Source organism: Mustelus asterias, chromosome 20 (assembly GCF_964213995.1).
Source record: "Mustelus asterias chromosome 20, sMusAst1.hap1.1, whole genome shotgun sequence".
In the NCBI taxonomy this organism is placed as follows: domain Eukaryota; kingdom Metazoa; phylum Chordata; class Chondrichthyes; order Carcharhiniformes; family Triakidae; genus Mustelus; species Mustelus asterias.
In genome coordinates, this window is record NC_135820.1 from 72354887 (window position 1) to 72369588 (window position 14702).

Below are 14702 nucleotides of genomic sequence, written 5' to 3' on the forward strand. Positions count from 1 at the left end.
TGGTCGGTGCAGACTCGATGGGCCGAATGGCCTCTTTCTGTGCTGTAGGGATTCTCTGATTCTATGAACACTGCAATGAAGTTACTGTGAAAATCCCCTAGTCGTCACACTCCGATGCCTGTTCGGGTACACTGAGGGAAAATTTAGCATGGCCAATTCATCTAACCAGCACGTCTTTCGGACTGTGGGAGGAAACTGGAGCACCCGGAGTAAACCCACGCAGACAACGTGCGGACTTTGCACAGACAGTGACCCAAGGTGAGAATCGAACCTGGGACCCTGGCGCTCTGAGGCAGCAGTGCTAACCACTGTGCCACCTCTACTTTTAGCACCGTATGCTTTTTTTTAAACAGCTTCATCAGTTTGAGAAGTTTCTATGCAATTTCATTGGCTTGTTTGAACCATCCATCTTCAATAGCCATTTTACCTAATAAATGGACGAAATGAAGGGGCCAGGCTGGCACAGCTCAGGTTGTCTTCGCCACACAGGAGCGTGTCTTTGCTCACTGGAGTGTGATGGAAAATTTCAAGAACTATGGGCTACTGTTTAAAAAAAGAACGATATGCGTCAGCTTTTTCCACTGGCTGTTTGATATCTGTTAGTTGCGGTTAGAGTATTTTAGGGTTCTTGGTCCAGATCTCACACCGGGTCTAAGAGGTGATTGATAACTATATCAGCAATGTTTCAGAGCTGACCGGCAAGGGTGTGAAGGGTGATGCCGGCTGTTACAGGAAAACCTGATGGCAATGCTCTTGATGTTAAATAGCACATGGTGACACCATTCTTCCCAGCCAGAGTGGTATCTGACCATTCAATTGTGTCCCCAGATCACCCTGCCACGAAGAACCCATTGCACTTTCAATGCACTTCTATGTAAAATCTTCCAGCAAAGCTGACACAACAGGAGTCAGGACGGGGTACCCTGGTGGGAAGTTTAGAACCCCTCCCCCATCCGCCACATCCCCTTCCTTGTCCCTGCCAACAAGGATGGCACGGTGGCACAGTGGTTAGCACTGCTGCCTCACAGCGCCAGGGACCCGGGTTCAATTCCGGCCTCGGGTCGCTGTCTGTGTGGAGTCTGCACATTCTCTGCGTGGGTTTCCTCCGGGTGCTCTGGTTTCCTCACACAGTCCAAAGATGTACAGGTTAGTGGATTGGCCGTGATAAATTGACCCTAGCGTCAGTGGCATTAGCAGGGTAAATACGTGGGTTCATGGGGATAGGGCCTGGATGGGATTGTGGTCGGTGCAGACCCGATGGGCCGAATGGCCTCCTTCTGCACTGTCGGGATTCTCTGACAACAGGAAGTACACCTTACCTGTGGAGACCTGGTTGACTGGGTTCGATGGAATCGTGGTCATGGTTTGACGTCGGGACTTGCTCGGTCGGCTGCCCATTGCCTTTCAGGCCAATCAACTGTTTTTCAATGTATTAAATAGGAGAGGCTGCAAAAACAAAGGAAGAGCAGATCAGTGCTTTGATTCAGCGAGAAGGATCCATGTAAAATGCACATGTATGGACCATCCTGTCTTTGGACTATTTTCCCTGATATAATCAGCGATGTCCGTTTGCGGAGTTTAGCAATCCTGCAGGGTGCACAAAGCACTTGCTGCACACTACCACACACTACCACACACTGTCACACTACCACACACTGTCACACTACCACACACTGTCACACTATCACACACTGTCACACACTACCACACACTACCACACACTGTCACACTACCACACACTGTCACACTACCACACACTGTCACACTATCACACACTGTCACACACTACCACACACTACCACACACTGTCACACTGCCACACACTGTCACACTACTACACACTGTCACACTATCACACACTGTCACACTACCACACACTATCACACTACCACACACTGTCACACACTGTCACACTATCACACACTGTCACACACTATCACACACTGTCACCCTACCACACACTATCACACACTGTCACACTACCACACACTATCACACTACCACACACTGTCACACACTGTCACACTATCACACACTGTCACACACTATCACACACTATCACACACTGTCACACACTATCACACACTATCACACACTGTCACACACTGTCACACACTGTCACACTACTACACACTGTCACACACTGTCACACACTGTCACACTACCACACTATCACACACTGTCACACTACTACACACTGTCACACTACCACACACTGTCACACACTGTCACACTATCACACACTGTCACACTACCACACACTATCACACACTGTCACACTATCACACACTGTCACACTATCACACACTGTCACACACTATCACACACTGTCACACTATCACACACTGTCACACACTATCACACACTGTCACACTACTACACACTGTCACACTACCACACACTATCACACACTGTCACACTATCACACACTATCACACACTATCACACACTGTCACACACTGTCACACTATCACACACTATCACACACTATCACACAAGCTCAGTCGCATAGTTTTATAGAATTTCATACAATCCTTACAGTGCAGAAGGAGGCCATTCGGCCTATCGAGCGTGCACTGACAACAATTCGACCCAGGTCCTATCCCCATAACCACATGTATTTATCCCGCTAGTCCCCCTGACACTAAGGGGCAATTTAGCATGGCCAATAAACCTAACCCACACATATCTGGAGTGTGGGAGGAAACTGGAGCACCCGGAGGAAACCCACGCAGACACGGGGAGAATGTACAAACTCCGCACAGACAGTGACCCAAGGCCGGAATTGAACCCAGGTCCCTGGCACTGTGAGACAGCAGTGCTAGCCACTATGCCACCGTGCATAACCAAATCTCTGACCTATAGGCATTAGCATGCTAAGTATGAGAGAAATGTAACTTGAAGTGTTCCAAACAAGTGAAAGAGTGGCGGTAAGTCACGGTGATGTTTGATTGATAAAGTCACCCATTTTCAAAATGGTACCGTTTGTTTCCTTGACCCTCTTTATGCTACAGACCAGGCGGACGATGGCACAGTGGTTAGCAATGCTTTCTCACAGCGCCAGGGACCCGGGTTCAATTCCAGCTCGGTTCACTGTCTGTGTGGAGTTTGCGCATTCTCCCCCTTGTCTGCGTGGGTTTCCTCCGGGTGCTCCGGTTTCCTCCCACAGTCAAAAGATGTGTGGGTTAGGCGGATTGGCTGTGCTAAATTTCCCCTTAGTGTCAGGGGGATTAGTGAGGTACATATGTTGGGTTACGGGGAGAGGCCTTGGGTGAGATTGTGATCGGTGCAGTCTCGATGGGCCAAATGGCCTCCTTCTGCACTGTAGGGATTCTATGATTCTATGACTGAATCCTTGGTAAGAAGTTTAACAACCACCAGGTTAAAGTCCAACAGGTTTATTTGGTAGCAAAAGCCACACAAGCTTTAACCTGGTGTTGTTAAACTTCTTACTGTGTTCACCCCAGTCCAAAGCCGGCATCTCCACATCATGTATCCTTGGTGACAGTGCTGCTCACTAATTTGTCCCTAAGCTTCATACTGCTGTCCTGTTCTGAGATACTGTTTATCTCAAGCACGGGTCTTTCTCAGAACCAGCATGGGAAAGGACCTGTGACAAGTATTAGGTGAAGGATTCATTTTAATATCTTGCTATTAACTTATTTGCAGCTTTTACACAAAGCTGATTTCTGCTCCCAATAACTCCGAGTTTAAGCTGTCTCTTTCTCTCTTGAATCTTTCTGCTAGTGGAATTAAATTCACTCGCAAGTTCAATTGTTTAATTCCATTGGCAGTTTTGATTTTAAAAGCGATTTTAAAATGTGTAATTTGCTAACTTATAGGAAACATTTAGTCACACTCGCACACTATAAACAAACTATGTTTATGAATTTAAATTTGCATATATACCTATCGACATAACGGTAGCATAACGGTAACAATAAGGAGAGACGGTGGCCTAGTGGTATTATCGCTGGACTATTAATCCAGAAACTCAGCTAATGTTCTGCGGATCCGGGTTCGAATCCCGCCACGGGAGATGGCAGAATTTGAATTCAATAAAAAAATATCTGGAATTAAGAATCTACTGATGACCATGAAACCATTATCGAGAAAACGCCATCTGGTTCACTAATGTTCTTTAGGGGAGGAAATCTGCCACCCTTACCTGGTCTGGCCTACATGAGACTCCAGAGCCACAGCAATGTGGTTGACTCTCAACTGCCCTCTGAAATGACCCAGTAAGTCAAAGGCAACAAGGGATGGGCAATAAATCATAGAATCCCTACAGCGCAGAAGGAGACCACTTGGCCCATTGAGTCTGCACCGGCCACAATCCCACCCAGGCCCCGTGTCCACAACCCTCATTTACCCCGCTAATCCCCTGACATTAAGGGACAACTTAGCATGGCCAATCAACCTATCCCGCACACCTTTGGATTGTGGTAGGAAACCAGAGCACCCGGAGGAAACCCACGCAGACACGGGGAGAAAGTGCAAACTCCACACAGACAATGACCCGAGGCTGGAATTGAACCTGGATCCCTGGTGCTGTGAGGCAGCAGTGCTAGCCACCGTGCTGCCAACTAGCGACGCCCATGTCCCACAAATGAATAAAGGAAAAATTCCTGGACTAGTAATTCAGAGGCCCAGACAATGTTCTGCAGGCATGAATTCAAATCCTACCTTGGCAACCGGGGGAACTTAAATACGGCACAATTCCATTAATAAATCTGGAACAAATTGCTATTCTTATGGAATGGTCGGTTGTCTGATGCGGAAAGGCTGGACAAGCTGGGCTTGTATCTGTTGGTGTTTAGAAGAGTAAGAGGTGACTTGACTGCAGCAAAAGATCTTGACGGAACTTGACAGGGTGAAAGTGCAGGGGGGCGGTTTTGTCTTGTGGAAGAATCTAGAACTAATGGACACTGTTTCAAAATAAGGGGTTGACCATTTAAGATAGAGATGAGGAAATGCAGAGGGCTGTGAGACTTTGTAATTCCCTACCTCAAACCGTGGCTGAGGCAGAGTTTGAATATCTTCAAGGCAGAGCGAGATAGATTCTTGGTAAGCGGGTGGGTAAAAGGTTAGTGGGGGTAGGCGGGAATGTGAAGTTGAGGTTAAAACCAGATCAGACATGATCTTATTGAATGGTGGAGCAGGCTCGACGGGCCGAATGGCCTTCTCCAGCTCCTAATTCATATGTTTGTAAAAAATAATCACGAAAATTCCAGTTTGTTATTAAAAGTCCATCTGGTTCATTAATGCCCTATAAGGGAGGACATTTTCCGTCCTTACTCAGTCAGGCCTGTGTTCATCTTAAGGCTGGTTCAATGTGACATGAGGCCAGGAGGATTTCTTTATTAACTGCACTGCCAATGGACTTCAATGTCCTTCTTAAAAGAATGTTGTGGCCTCGAAGAAAGTGGTCGCTTTCAATGCAATGGCAGCAGCAGAGTAATAGATTGCACCCACTTCTTGTGGTGCAGTCCACTTACTTATCCCTGAGGGAGGGATGACAAAGGAGATCTGCCAACGCTCACATCTACTCTTGGTTTGATACAACTAAGTGGCTTGCTAGTCAACTTCAGAAGGCAGTTATAGGGGGCGGCACGGTGGCACAGTGGTTAGCACTGCTGTCTCACAGCGCCAGGGACCCGGGTTCGATTCCCGGCTTGGGTCACTGTCTGTGCGGAGTTTGCACGTTCTCCCCCGTGTCTGCGTGGGTTTCCTCCGGGTGCTCCGGTTTCCTCCCACAGTCCAAAAGACCGTGTTGGTTAGGGTGCATTGGCCGTGCTAAATTCTCCCTCAGTGTACCCGAACAGGTACCTGAGTGTGGCGACTAGGGGATTCTCACAGTATCTTCATTGCAGTGTTAATGTAAGCCTACTCGTGACACTAATAAATAAACTTTAAGTCAGCAACATTTCTGTGCTTCTGGAGTTACACATGAGCCAGATTGGGTAAGGATGGAAGATTTCCTCCCTTGAAGGGCATTAATGAACCAGATTTTTTTTTTTTTTTAACTGGTCGGTGCAACATCGTGGGCCGAAGGGCCTGTTCTGCGCTGTAATGTTCTATGTTCTATGTTCTATGTTCTAGATGGATTTTTATGATAATTTTTTTTACAAACATACTCTTGTGATTTTGTTACAGTTTATGTTAACACACGGCATTGTGCCCAATGATGCTCACCGGCTATCCTTGGAAACTGGGCTGAATGGACCCACACCAAACACTAGGGTCACGTGGCTGACTAGTGTATGTGTGTGTATGTGTGTGTGGTTTTCCATACACCTTTTCTCAGTCTCAACTGAGCGCAAACATCTTGTAAACAGTGTGGTCAACTCATCCTACCAGGTGACAGATTTAGAAATTCACAGCCATCATTATCTATTTTTTAATTACATTGAAATCATTAAGTAAAGAATGTGTAAAGCGGTAACTCTTTGTAAAAGTGAATTCAGACTTTCCTGGGTGCTTGTATGCTGCTTTCTGTAGGTGAGGTTACTTTGTGATGTTGGTTGTTTTGTCCTTAAATTATTTTGAAAATTACGTGAACTGAAACAGAGTTTTATTGGAACTGTCTTAGACACACACAGTGCAGGGAGGGCTGCATTGTCAGAAGTTCCATATTTCAGGTGAGATACTAAACCGAGGGTTCTCTCACCCAGACATAAAGGCACCATTCCGAAAAAGAGCAGGGGTGTTGCACCCCCAAGTCTCTTGGTCAATATTTATCCCTCAACCAACATCAATATAGAATACTTTATCTGACTATTATCACAGGGTGTTTGTGTGATCTTGCCGTGCACACATTGGCTGCTCTGTCTCCTACCTTACAATCATGATCATGCTTCAAGAAATACTTTATTGGCTATAAATTCCTTTGAGGTTGTGAAATGTACTCTCGAAGTGCAAGTTATCTCTCGTGCTTAGCGAGTAATTTAATCGGCTCATGTAAAGTATAATAAAACAACTTGCCAACCACATGAAGCCAGTCCCAAGCACTGCAGACAGACAGTGGAGAGTCACAGAATGGATAAAAATAAAAATTAAGATGCAAGGGGCTGATATATTACATTTACATGAATATCATCATGTGCATACACTGGGGCATGTGAAGTGAAGTACAATTGCAGTCTCACAAGTAGATTGTTACACAAATAAGGACCACTACAGGTACGTAGAGAGGCAGCCATTACATGACTAGAAGTCACACAAAAAAGACAAGTGTGCCCAAGTGCACGCAACCACGTTGTTCCACACATGCACACACAAATGGAGGCACACACATCACAGACTGACCTGTACCAGGCACCCATGTACGGACTGACGTAAACAGATGCAAGGAGGCTGATCGGTACGGACGTGTGGGTCGGCAGCTAGTGAAGTACAGAATGAGGGGGAGGGAGAACACAGGACTGAAACCTTTACCGTCTCAGGATGGTAAAATAACATACCCCAGAAAGGATTGTAAGCTCTGCAACATTAACCGCGCAATAATTAATACTTAATCTGCAAGATTTGGATAAATAATAGCTATGGACGGCATGGTGGCACAGTGGTTAGCACTGCTGCCTCACAGCTCCGGGGTCCCGGGTTCGGTTCCGGCCTCGCGTGACCGTTTGTGCGGAGTTTGCACATTCTTTCTGCGTGGGGGTGCTCCGGTTTCCTCCCACACTGCAAATATGTGCGGGTTAGGTTGATTGGCCATGCTAAATTGACCCTTAGTGTTGGGGGACTAGCAGGGTAAATACGTGGGGTTACGGGGATAGGGCTTGGGTGGGATGCTTGTCGGCGCAGGTTCGATGGGCTGAATGGCCTCCTTCTGCACTGTAGATTCTATGATTTTATGAGACAAAATAGTGAATACAGCACTTCAAAATTGAGTCATTCATTAAACCAAAGTGGATATAATAGGGTTACTGCAACCACATATTTATATAGGGACATTAATCCGATAAAACATTCCAAAAAACTTCATAAAACAAAATAAAACATTATAAAATAAATATGCCACTGAGGCACAAAGCAAATGTTAGGTCTGATGACCAAAAGCTTGGTCAACGAGGTACGTTTTAAGGAGTGAGGTGAGAGAGTTAGCGAGGCTGAGGGGTGTAGGGAGGACACTCCTGTGGTTTGGAACTGAGGCAACTAAAGATGCTGAAGAGGCCGGAATTGGAGGAGTGCACATACCTCAGAAGGTTGTGGGGTTGGAGGAGAATATTGAGATAGGGAGGGGTCGGGCCCTCGGGAGGATTTGAAAACAAAGATCAGAATTTTAGGATCAAAATTTTTGATTGGCCAGAATGTAGGTCAGGGAGCACAGAGGAGACGCGTGGACAGGACTTGGAGTGACTAAGGACATGGGCGGCATGGTTTTAGGTTACCTCCAGCTTACAGAGGATAGAATGTGGAAGGGATTGGAATGGTCAAGTCTAGAGGCAACCAAGGAATGGATGAGAGTTTCAGCATCAAAACCTTAAATTCTGGTCCATTAGGACCATGTGGTAAACCTTCAGGCTCCTCGAGGGCTCCCCCACCACCCCCCACCCTAGATCCACCCCCCCCCACCCCTAAAAGCATTGACTCATGTTCTAGAATTATCTGTTGCCTTCTGGTGCTTTACACATGGCCGTTCACAATGCATAAACTAAACAGGAAGTTCTGAAAGGCCACTTGAATTCTTGAGCAGAATGCTGCCGACCCCATTGTGAACCGAGGTCCTTTACATTGACACTTTGGAACATGAATCACAGTAACAAGACCCCTGGCTGATTCCCTTCCCCACTGGGCACATGACACCCTTCCCCCCTGCTCCCCCCCCCTCCCCCCAGCCCCCCCCCGCCCCCCCCCCGCCCCCGACTCACCACAGCCAATAGATCTTGAAGCCAATGGTACAGCACTAATTACAGCTCCAGCTGTGATCAACGGTCTCAGTCAAAGCCTGGGAACCGAGTTTAGGATTTGTCCTGGTCAGTTTGGCTCAGGAGAAAACGAGAGAGTACTTACCCTCCCAAAGCTAGAAATTTAAATATCTTTTGATGCCACCCTGAGACCATTTCACTAAATGGAGAGAATCCAAAATTAAGAGTTATAGATAGTCATAGAGTCAGAGTCATAGAGGTTTACAGCATGGAAACAGGCCCTTCGGCCCAACTTGTCCATGCCGCCCTTTCTTTTTAAACCCCTAAGCTAGTCCCAATTGCCCGCATTTGGCCCATATCCCTCTATACCCATCTGACCCATGTAACTGTCTAAACGCTTTTTAAAAGACAAAATTGTACCCGCCTCTACTACTGCCTCTGGCAGCTTGTTCCAGACACTCACCACCCTCTGTGTGAAAAAATTGCCCCTCTGGGCCCTTTTGTATCTCTCCCCTCTCACCTTAAACCTATGCCCTCTAGTTTAAGACTCCCCTACCTTTGGGAAAAGATATTGACTATCTAAATGATCTATGCCCCTCTATTTTGTAGACCTCTGGAAGATCATCCCTCAGCCTTCTATGCTCCAGGGAAAAAAGTCTGAGTCTATCCAGCCTCTCCTTTTAACTCAAACTATCAAGTCCCAGTAGCATCCTAGCAAATCTTTTCTGCAATCTTTCTAGTTTAATAATATCCTTTCTATAATAGGGTGACCAGAACTGTACACAGATATCAGATAGTCACGAATAAATCCAACAGGGAAGTCAGGAGAAAAGTCTTTACCCAGAGTGTGGTTAGAAAGTGGAACTTGCCATAGACGTGCAACAAAATCAAAGCAAACAGCATCTACCATTGACATGGAAACTGGATAGGTACAAGAGGAAGAATGGGTTACACTGATAGGGTTGGATAAAGTAAAGTAGAAGGAGATCCACGTGGAGTATAATCACTGCTATGGGGCCAGTTGAACACAATGACCTGTTTTTTGGCTGTACATTATATGTCATGCTACTTATTCCAGTCTCGTCACAGCAAGTAATGAAAATACCTAAGCAGCTAGTGGATGAGAATCCTAACATTTAATTGTTATCATCAAACTCGCATTGTCAACTTATCACTCTTTAGGAGTTCAGAAAAACAAAAATCAATCGTGCATGGTAAGTAAAAGCACTTTGAACAGAAAAGTGACTTTCTTTTTCTCTATCTTCTCTCGGCCTTCTTGAGTAAGCGCAATATATGTTTGGGAGGATGTACCTAACCACAGCTTATTGTACAACCCAAACCAAGTTTCCAACCGCAGTGAGCTGCATGATCAGCTCTCAGTGCAGATGCAGCATTGGCAACCAGACGGATAAACTCTGGTCTCAACTTGCTGAGGGTCTTCCCCTCACCCTACATCAGCAAACCCACGCATGAAAGCCCCTCAGTCTAACTCTCCTGGTATCAATAGCGGACTTGGTGCCGTGCCAGAGGGGAGTGCGGCATCTACTATAGTGTAGCTGCCTCTGCCTTACAGTCACGCATGCGCCATTCTGGCCTTATTCAACAAAGGAGCCTTCAAGCATTTGCACGCATCTTATCAAGTGAGCAGGATTTTCTTTGCTGAATGCTAAAAATTTTCAGTCAGAATGTCTGGTGTGGGTGATAATTGAAGAATATGACAATGCTGCAGTTCGAAGTACAAATCAGCTCACATTCTAACCAGGTCAGGAAAGGCTCTGTGTGTTAGTGTTTGAGACAGCCACAGTGTTGCTGCAGAGTACACGCAAGGGGGAATATGTTGGCAAGTGATGCTTGTATGTCAGTGTTTAGGTACCCGCTGAATGTTGAATGTCTGTGTTACAAATTCACATTGTCTTTTAGCTGGCAGCAAGGTAAAAGACAATGCAAACTTGTAGCACAGACGTTCAACTATCCACTTCACAATGAAATATACCCGACACAACTATAAAGTGACATCAATCCTACTCATATCAAGTTGGCAATGTTGGTTCATATGTTGAATTGTTTAAAGTAATAATAAATAGAAAATGGGGGGATTGTGCGAAGAAAAATCATGATTGTGTGAAGAAAAACCCTTCTACTTGCTGTCAAACTTTATGTGAATCCTATAGCACAGAATGAGGCCATTCAGCCCATTGTGCCTGTGCGTAAGAGGAGGATGAGTTTCTGAAATGTGTGTTAATTGAACATTAATTGTATGCAGGTAGTAGGCATTAACTGGGGATTCACTTGGGTCTCTGTGGTTAGACACAGACTCAAACACTGGCCGTTGGGTTAGGAGGTGTGCACTTGTAATGTGCAGCTCTGTAAATAAATACAAAAATGTATGAAGATTGGCTCTAGTTCTGTCCTTCACCAATTGGCTTTCTGGAGTGGAACTGTGTACAAGTGAACAAGCTCGACAAGCATGTTTCTCATTTAATGAGGAAGTGGACCATGCAGAATGTAGTTGAGGGGAATGAAGCAGGGTGATTTGGAGCTTGTTTCAATGGGGGAGCATTTGGGGGAACCCTCCTACTCCTCTTCAACTTGTGCCATGGGATTCCGAACATTGAGGAAAGTAAGAGCGCACCTTAGCAATGATGCACTTGGATAAGAAAGAATCACAGCCCCAAGTGGTCGTCACCTAAGACATCCCCTTGTCTTTCTGACCTGCCTTTAAGTGGACAGGTTAACCCTTTGAGTGCCTGAAAGAAAATGTTGCTTTTCCAAATACCACAGCCCTTTGCAGTTACATAACATTCCAAAGTTCCCCGCAGGAGGTGGTGGCCTAGTGGTATTATTGCTAGACCGTTAATGCAGAAACTCAGCTAATGTTCTGGGGACTCCGGGTTCAAGTCCCGCCACGGCAGATGGAGGAATTTGAATTCAATTTAAAAATCTAGAATTAAGAATCTACCAATGACCATGAAACCATTGTCAATTGTCGTAAAAACCCATCTGGTTCACTCGTGTTCTTTAGAGAAGGAAATCTGCCATTTTAATCTGGTCTGGCCTACATGTCACTTCAGAGCCATAGCAATGTGGTTGACTCTCAACTGCCCTCCAAGGGCAACTGGGGATGGGCAATAAATGCTGGCCAACCAGCAACGCCCATGTCCCATGAATGAACGAAAGAAAATGTTTCTGATAAGTTCGTTAATTGGGATTTAGAATAATGCAGAGAGTTAGAGTTTCTAATTAGTTAGCCTGGAGAGAATGAGCCAGATTCTTGGGTTCAGAATATATTTTTACAGCAGTTCTGAAAACACAAAGTGCTCTGCCCCGTTCTGTTTCCATTTCACATGCTAAACCTAGATAATGTTTTTTAGTATGAGACACACCTTGCCTGACAGCTTAGTCCGGGCAATGCCTCGGTGCGCTGGACTCTGTCCAAGTTTCTCAATATTTATGCTTGCTAAAGTGACTCAACTCTCAAGGACCAACAAGATCGAAAACAGCAACTTCCTCCTCATTCCGTAAGAGACGTGAGGAGACACCTCTGGAATTCTCTAACTTATTCTTAACCATTTGCCTTCATTGCACTCCAACCCCCTTGAGCCAGAACTGCCCATCATGGGATCCCAACGGTGCAAAAGGAGGCCATTTGGCCCATCGAGCCTGCACCGACCACAATCCCACCCAAGCCCTATTCATAGAATCCCTACAGTGCTGAAGGTGGCCATTTGGCCCATCGAGCCTGCACTGACCACAATCCCACCCAAGCCCTATCCCCTGTAACCCCATGCATTTACTCTGCTGTGAAGTGACCAAAATCTTCATCGATGGGGTAGGCTTTGACGAGCATCTTTAAGAAAGAGAATTGGAGTGGTTTGGGGTGGAAATTCCAGAGGATCTATCGAGGCCAGAGCTGATACGACAAGATGGAGTTTCCCACCTGTTAGAGATTCTGTTCCCTTCCTCCTTACAGTTATTCTTGAACCCAGGGATTTCGAGGGAATAGCGCACAATATGCTCAACCTCAGATTCCTTCATTTATTGAACTCACAATACCAACCCCTTTAAGGTAAAGTCATCATAGTAGCCAGATGCCTGGTTATCACATCATTGTGGTCAGTCTCATTTTATATGTCCCGTGATCCATAAAAAGGCAATTTTTGTCAATTGAAATAGTGGAGAGTGGATAACAACGTCAAGCTGTTTGAAGAGCTTAAAACGTGGACGCCACTGAACTCCGACACTCTATCACACACTGTAAGAGCTTTGTAAAGGCTGTTACAAAAATACCCGGTAATAAAGTACATCGTTGCTAAATTATGTAACCTCGGGCAATGATCAGTGTATCATGAATAAAGTCTGTTTCCCCTTTATCAGCACCACTTCCCCACCAACCCTCTCTGGAAACCTCCTGTGGCACACAACACGTTACATGGAAGGTTAGGGCTGAGCAGACAATCGGGACAGAGTAGAGGAGGGCTTCGCTCTGTGTCTACGCACGCCACATCGGGCCTGGGGTAGGCATGTGTGAAATGGAATCCGCCATCACTCACTCTTGCTGATGGACATAAACTTTACACACGCACAAAAAAAATATCTCTGATATCAGAGATACATGATGAAAAAAGGAACTTAATACATTTTCTACACCCCTGCCTTCCCTGGGGCGACACAGTGGTTGGCACTGCTGCCTCGCAGCGCCAGAAACCCGGGTTCAATTCCTGGCTTGGGTCGCTGCCTGTGCGGAGTCTGCATGTTCTCCCCGAGTCATAGAAATCATAGAAACCCTACAGTGCAGAAGGAGGCCATTCGGCCCATCGAGTCTGCACCGACGACAATCCCACCCAGGCCCTACCTCCATATCCCTACATATTTACCCGCTAATCCCTTTAACCTACGCATTTCAGGACACTAAGGGGCAATTTTTAGTATGGCCAATCAACCTAATCTTTGGACTGCGTGGGTTTCCTCCGGGTGCTCCGGTTTCCTCGCATGCTCCAAAAATGTGCAGGTTAGGTTGATTGGCCGTGTTAAATTCTCCCTCAGTGTCGGGGGATTAGCAGGGTAAATACGTGGGGCTACGGGGACAGGGCCTGGGTGGGACTGTTGTCGGTGCAGACTCGATGGGCCGAATGGCCTCCTTCTGCACTGTCGGGATTCTGTGATGCTATTCTTTTCTCATTCCAGGTAGAATACGGAATGTTGAGTACTTACAGCATTGTCTCTCCACTTTCCCGAGGCAAGTGATCTCTTCTCTACCCGGATAATTCTCTCCCGAAGATTGCGCCTGCCTCGTCAGTTGGTGCACACAACACCCTCCAGCCCGGTTAATCCAACAAAGCCTCTCCCGGGAGCGATGTAGGCAGAGCGTTGATGTATTCCTGAATCTTAAAGTCTGAACCTTCGTGTAAGAGCGCGAACAGTGTGTTGCGCGAAGAGTTAAGGGGAGTGAGTCAGTATGCAGCTGTTGCTCAGGGTGTCTCCAGAGTGTACACTGCTGTATGATGACGCTCTGGGCTAGAGTCCCAACATTTATATGACTGGCATCTGCCTGGCTCTCTCTGTTAAGTGTTTCCTGTGACGTCCTACCATCGGCCTGTCGAATAAATGGTTCCTGTTTGCGTTTGCATCTTGCACAACAACTTTTTCTGGCTGTGTAATGGAATGTTTACTCCTCGTCACGAGCCTCATCTACCTAGCGTAAACAGATTGGACAATGCAATTAATGATATCGCGGGAGGGGGAATTTAATACTTTACCCTCATGAATATTGTCCCCCACTATTCTATTCTTTGCTAAAGTTTATTTATCAATGTCACAAGTAGGCTTATATTA

At 46.1% G+C, this 14702-nt stretch overlaps 1 protein-coding gene across 1 annotated transcript in view; it reads right to left on the bottom strand.

Annotated features, from left to right (window-relative positions):
* The window catches only part of LOC144508627 (src-like-adapter 2), a 30953-nt gene extending 16592 nt beyond the window's left edge, over nucleotides 1–14361 (bottom strand). The window contains exons 1-2 of the mRNA XM_078236830.1: nucleotides 14082–14361; nucleotides 1320–1446 (exon numbers count right to left, since the gene is read on the bottom strand). Of these exons, the coding sequence (XP_078092956.1) occupies nucleotides 1320–1398 (79 nt within the window). The 5' untranslated portion in view covers nucleotides 1399–1446; nucleotides 14082–14361. The remainder of the gene's footprint in view (nucleotides 1–1319; nucleotides 1447–14081) is intronic.
* Between the last annotated feature and the right edge of the window lie 341 nt (nucleotides 14362–14702).